This window comes from Camelina sativa, chromosome 17, assembly GCF_000633955.1.
Source record: "Camelina sativa cultivar DH55 chromosome 17, Cs, whole genome shotgun sequence".
NCBI classification, from domain to species: domain Eukaryota; kingdom Viridiplantae; phylum Streptophyta; class Magnoliopsida; order Brassicales; family Brassicaceae; genus Camelina; species Camelina sativa.
The window spans coordinates 25,097,254-25,103,748 of NC_025701.1; the positions used below are offsets into that span (position 1 = coordinate 25,097,254).

The window sequence follows — 6,495 nt, forward strand, 5'->3', positions numbered from 1 at the left end:
TGTAAGTTCTCTTCTCGTTTTTTTCTTTTTAACTTTCCCCAACTTGAATTTTTTTTCTTCCTTCTACAAATCTAACTAAGTAACTATACTTACACCATTCACGTTTTTTATTACAAAACCCTTCAATATTTATTACCATCTTTCTGGTTTGTATTGTATTCAATTCTTTGCTTTGGAAACTGTTCTTTTTTATTGACTTTTTCATAAAACCAAATTTCCATTATTTTAATTTCTTTTTTCTTTTTTTGTCAGCTTTTTAAATTTTGAATATTGCTGTTTTGGTTAAATGTGAATATTAACCTAGCTTATATATATAATATAGTATATTACTGTAATGATGATAATAATATTAATCTTCCGGATTCTATTCTCATTTGGTTTGTGTGCTTCTCTTCGCTTTCCTCAATTCTCAATCTTCTTCTCTGCAGAACAAGAAAAAAAGTGGTTTGTTTCCTTCTCTTTGCCTTTTCCCTCTTTTCTCCGCAATCAGCTTCCTCTTTCATCGGTCTTTCATATTTATCTACCTTAGCGTTAAGCGTTTCTTTTGCTTTTCTCAAACCAAAACCTTCTCAGATCGATCGAAGTTTGGTGAAATTTGATTTGGTGGGTTATCATATTTCCGTGTCTTTGTTCATTGTAGAATCTCCTCTTTTGGAGGGTATGATAAAAATTGAGTCTTTGATGCTGGGTTGTGACTTTTGAATGGATCTCTCTGTCTTTACTTCTTGTCTGATTTTTTATTTCTTTGTCTAAACAAGACTTCACGGTTTAAAGTTGTTCAATGTCTCTGTTTTGTCTTGGCTGTTTTGATTACTAAATTATAAGGGCTTTGTGGTAACTTAAAGAGTTATGCTGGTTTGTTGATTACGAGTAATGATTCTTGTTTCCTCATGTAGACGTTGCTAAAGATTTGATGTTCATCTTGTTTACTGATGCTGTTCTTGTTGTGTGTGGCTGTGCTAATTGTTTTCATTACCTATATTGTTCTGTTGCAAGTGCCGTTGATTATAGATTGCTTGATTTTGGAGATTAGATGTCAATTTGAAATTGTAGCTTTTGTGTCTGATTGATCAAGTAGAAAGCTTATACATTGCGTATCTTGAATTGCTCAGTTGCTAAGCTCTTTTTCTCATGTCTTCGTTATTGATAGATCTTTTACTTTCTCCGTGTTTTTGTTGTAGTTTCCAGCATTGGCTACATTGTGGAAAGTGGTGAGAGAGTCTCTTGAATTGTCTCAAGTGTCAACTTTGGATAACGCTAGGATGCAGGGAGAGAGGGCTAGTCTGGGTTCTTTAGCAGAGGCTTTGAACTTTGAGCATGGATCTACATCTAGTAACGCTGTGATAGATCAGCCTATTCGTTGGGATAATAATATTCACAGTTATGGTGATAACGGATTGCAGGATTACATGATTTCAGCTGCTGCTGATACAAATCCTACTTTTGCAAACTCAGTTTATCATGAGCAAGGCGGCTTACACAGGTTTAACATTGGCAAGGCTAGCTCTAGTGGTACGAAGAACGAAACCACTACTAGTCACACTCAACAATGGAATGGAATTGGACGTTTTGAGGAACAGAGAAATGGCAAGCTTGAGTTGAACCCTTTGTTTGCGCAACCATCTAATGGAAACCGTGTTGCTCGCCATGTCAATCTTAATGCAGAATATAATGAGCATCTTGATGATATGAATCCGGTCACAGGTCATCCTGCTCTTTTTGAGGCTAATGGACTCAGGTCTATGTTTATACCAGAGGACAGTGTTAGAGATGGGCGTCGCGTATCCTGTAAAAGAAAAGCTCTTGATGCAAGCATTGGCCAGTCCTCTTCCAGCGGAGGTTTCCGTGAGGTTCAGCGTGGAGAATCCAGTTCTTGGATCTCACCTTCTGCGTATTATAGTCCAGCAATGACAACAAACCATTTAGACCTATCTCTTGATCGTCGAAGGGGTTTGGTGGTATCTAATGCTGTTCCAAATGTATCTGCTCCTGCTATCACAGAGAGCTCTAGTAGAAATTACTCTGTCAGGGTTAATCCAACTGATCAACAAGAAACCGTAAGCCCATTGGTCTTTGCTGCAGGAAGTGTTATCAGACGACCTGTTGCTCCATCCTTGAACTCACAAGGGTTTCCACCAGCAGATCAACAACTGATCGACTTGAGATATGGACATGCTTTCGGGAATTTTGCTTCTCAGAATCCAAATGCACCTGCTACTCACATGCCTCCTTTATTTAACTTGAACGCAAGCCCAGTAGCAGCGGCTGTACCATCGAGTTCTGCTACTCCTGTTGAGAGAAATGTTTTGCATCGAGATGAAACGAGACAGATAAGTAATAGTCTACAGATGCCTTTGTTTGTACCTGCTCCTGAACTGAGACATGTAGCCAATGGTCATATCAGCAGTAATGCAAGTGGTGCTAGACATGCTGCATCTTCTTCATCCAGGACAAATGTTCAGCAGTGGCAGTTTCCGTCGCCGTCGCCGTCTAATCCAGCATGGAATCCTTACCAGAGTAATAATAACTCGCCACATAATCAAGGGAGTTTATCTGAACACTTCCGTAGGTCATTGCTTTCTTCCCTTGCTACAACAAACCAGAGAGCTGCTGCTCGTTCCTTGGTCCCTCCTGCCTCCCCTCCGGTTGAGCCCGTGGTTCAGTCTGGTGGTGGAAACACCTCTCAGGCGCGTACTCGGGCTTCCTCGAGAGCAAGTCTAAGACAACGGCAACATGCAACAACTGGCATTCCTCATTCTTTGCGAGGCAGAAGCAGAACGGCGTCATCCGAGGTTAGTTTCATATCAAAGATTTAATGCTAATGTTACATTTGTGTTCATATCGACTGTAAATACTAAATACCCTGTAGACGGTGACGCATTATTAATCTGATAATGTGTTTCTCTTCTGAAACAGATTCGTAATGTCTTGGAGCAGATGCGTAGAGGAGGGAACTTGCGTTTTGAGGTACTGTTTTATATATTATGTATTTACAAAAAGAATTTTAAGTATAGCAGAATCTTACTTGATGAATGCAATCAACAATAAATGCTACCTAGATTTTACCTTAATGGTCATATTTAATCTGTTTTATCTTGTGCTGCTTTGTTCAGGATGTTATGCTTCAGTCGATGGTGCGAAGTGTGGCGGATCTTCATGACCAACACAGAGACATGCGACTTGATGTTGACAACATGACATATGAGGTAAAGCCAGAGCAATCCAATAATCATTTATTTGCTCATCATACTCATATTAACCGTGTGTATAAAATCTACAGGAGTTGTTGTCTCTAGAAGAGCGGATTGGTGATGTTTGTACCGGTTTGAATGACGAAACCATATCAAACAGATTGAAGAAGCAAAGGTACAAAAGTAGTACCGGAGCTCCACAAGAAGTAGAACCATGCTGTGTTTGTCAGGTAACAAACAATATCAGATTTGACCATTATGAGCTGCACTTTTAGTTAATCTATTCATGACTTGCCGATTGCTTAAAATTTGATGCAAGGACTGCAGGAGGAATACAATGAAGGAGAAGAATTAGGAGTGTTGGAATGCGGACACAACTTCCATAGCCAATGCATCAAACAATGGCTGAAGCTGAAGAACCTTTGCCCAATTTGCAAAACAACAGGATTGAACACTGCAAATAAGCGAAGAAGACAATGATTGAACTTGTTGGGTTTAACCATTTGTCGAGTGTTCTATACCATTGCAGCCTCATTAGAATACTGCAGTCAAGTTGGTGTCTTGTCAGATAGGAATGAAGGGAAGTAACTGAAGAAGATAGGAAGAAAAGGAGGACCTAAAGAAAAAGAAAAAACTTGGGTTCTTCTGAATTTGTTTGGATAAGTTAATTTTACCAATTAGATTTTTTATTTCTTCATCTTCTTCTTATGATTTTACCCAGTAACACCAAGAAAGCTTGTAAGCCAATTTGGCAATTTATAGGTTTTATGGATGATTGGTTATGTAATTTCTTATATATCGTATATCCACATTGGATGTATCAACATAGCATAAGATATGCATATTGTTTGATTCAAGAAGGTTACAAGTTCGTAGCTTGATGATCATCATCAGATCTTCGAACTGATGAAATCCACAAAACTGGGACAAAACAGAATCAGCCGAGGCACTTTTCTGTCAGTGGATAGAGATGTTAATATGGTTGTTTGATATGGTCTCCTCATTCAGACAGGTATTATTATGATTACAACCACTGACCATTACAAGTTACAACTTGTACGCATAAAAAATATGCGTACTAGCATTGGCAAAGAAATGTGAAAAGAATCAATAAGAACATTGACAACACTGTACGCACAACATTTATACAGCTTGTCGGGGTCGACGTGGATACGTGTGATCAAAACATATTTTCTCATATTAATCACTACATTATGTCAATATGTCACATGATTGACCAAACTAATCAGGATAATATTATTTTCATTCTATCATTACTTATTTGTATGTAGTTTTGTTGGCTTTATGAACAAAACAGAACACCGAATTGGACAAAATCGATTCAGTTCTAGATAGTCACGTTAAGATAAAGTATTGATTCGTAACTTTCAGGAATATGGCCTACATTTACAAATAATTGTATAATAGTGAGACAAAATAATTCTGAATGTCAATCAAATTATTGCAGGAATATGGCCTTCATTATCTTTTTCGCTATCATTTTTAGTGGTGTTGACGATTTTCACATATCAAAAATTATTAAAATAACATATTCATTTAAAAAAAAAATCTTTTAAAACTTGAATTTTTTTTTTAAAAAACGATGTTTTCAATCACAATTGATCTGAAAAAGATAATCTATATATACATTTTTCAAGTACATTTAGCAAATAAATCCTAAAGTTGCCACCTATTTACAAGACTACCATTGACATTAATTATTAATTTATTTTCATTTAATTAATTAATATTAAGTTTCTATTTTTAAAACAAGATTTCTCATCCTAAATAAATTTTCAAAAAAAATTAGAACCACTCCCTTTAATATTAAGTATTAATTTTATAATTGATTTAATTAATATTAAATTTCCAATTTTACAAAACAATATTTTTTCCATACACAAATTTCCTAAACAATCGCTCTAACCAAGAAACGAATTGATTTTCGATCTTGGAGGAGGATTTGTGGCCGAGATTTTTGATCTCAACGCATTGATTTCCTCCTAAAATAAATGTTCAAAATCAAAATATAAAATATATCATTCAGAAAAAACTAACGGTATGATTTTAAAAGGTAACAAACATATTTACCATTCAATTTGATATCTTATTCAAAGAATATAATAAAATATAAAAGATATTGCTTGCGCACAAATTTATTTTTATTTTGTATTACGTATTTAAAAATAATTTTTACTTTCACGGGTTACATATGATGAGTTTTTGCGGATTAAAAATCTTTGAATATGTTGCCTGACCCGCCTAGCATGGCGGGTTTGGAATATAAAATCAACACTAAAACTATTAGTTTATCTCATATATACTATAGATTTGTAATCATAGTTTTGAAAATTAACTTATAAATTATTTAGTATATGAACTACAAAATATTACACATACTATAACACATTCTTAATATTCAAAAAAAGAAATAGATATAAAAAATATACACTAACATACTATATAGGCATATACCTCTGTTTAATTCTAGAGAACAAAACAAATCTAGAATTTTATATTCTATCTAATAACAAATTTAAGTAATTAGGTTATAAACTTTATAAAACGTAAGAAGAAAAAAAAAATTCTAAATAAATTTCAAAATTAATTAGACAAGAAGTTAATTAATTACAAATTTAAAAACTAAATAAATTAAAAATTATTATTTAAAATACAATAATTTATAACTTAGTTCCGCGGTGTACCGCGGGAGAAATCCTAGTGTATATTATAAGTATATGGAAGACATCTAAAGCAGAGTATACCAGAGCCGGTCACTCGTAGAGCCCAAAATGGAAGGGGTTTTGTCTCTCGTAAACATGATTGTCACTACAAAAAATCAGGTGTGTTGTATCATTTATTTTGTATCACAAAATAGAATGAAGTAAATTTAAATTACTTATTTTCAAGTGAAGCAAATAAAAATGATTAGCATCAATTAGATCATTTGATGTTATAATTATCTAATTTTACATCAGTTATTTATAATTGATTCAGTTTTAACTAGTTTGTATCACTTTTTTAAAATTGATATAAAATATATTTTTATATCATTTAGATGATTGATGTGTTTTTTTTTTGGGATAAAATCACTTTTAAAAACGATTTAAAATTTACATCAATTAAAAACTGATGTTAAACAAAATTATATTTAAACAATTAATAAGAGATGATTGTATCCCACATCGAGTGGGAGAGAAAAAATGATTAAAAAAACTGACTATAAATAGAGTGGTGTAGGTTTATGTTGTTTAGTGGCTTTGGGCATTGTATTAAAGCCCGTGTAGCTTAACCAATTTTTTTT

General features: G+C 34.0%; 1 protein-coding gene across 3 annotated transcripts in view; it reads left to right on the forward strand.

The window, feature by feature from the left end:
• The window catches only part of LOC104757985 (probable E3 ubiquitin-protein ligase RHG1A), a 7,514-nt gene extending 3,458 nt beyond the window's left edge, over positions 1 to 4,056 (forward strand). The window contains exons 1-6 of one of the 3 annotated variants that reach the window (XM_010480778.1): positions 340 to 444; positions 1,182 to 2,792; positions 2,917 to 2,967; positions 3,114 to 3,206; positions 3,281 to 3,421; positions 3,519 to 4,056. In XM_010480778.1, the coding sequence (XP_010479080.1) occupies positions 1,263 to 2,792; positions 2,917 to 2,967; positions 3,114 to 3,206; positions 3,281 to 3,421; positions 3,519 to 3,671 (1,968 nt within the window). In that variant the 5' untranslated portion in view covers positions 340 to 444; positions 1,182 to 1,262 and the 3' untranslated portion in view covers positions 3,672 to 4,056. Of the gene's footprint in view, positions 1 to 339; positions 604 to 1,181; positions 2,793 to 2,916; positions 2,968 to 3,113; positions 3,207 to 3,280; positions 3,422 to 3,518 lie in introns of those variants that run through there. The other 2 variants (XM_010480777.2, XM_019239165.1) reach the window with 2 other exon arrangements.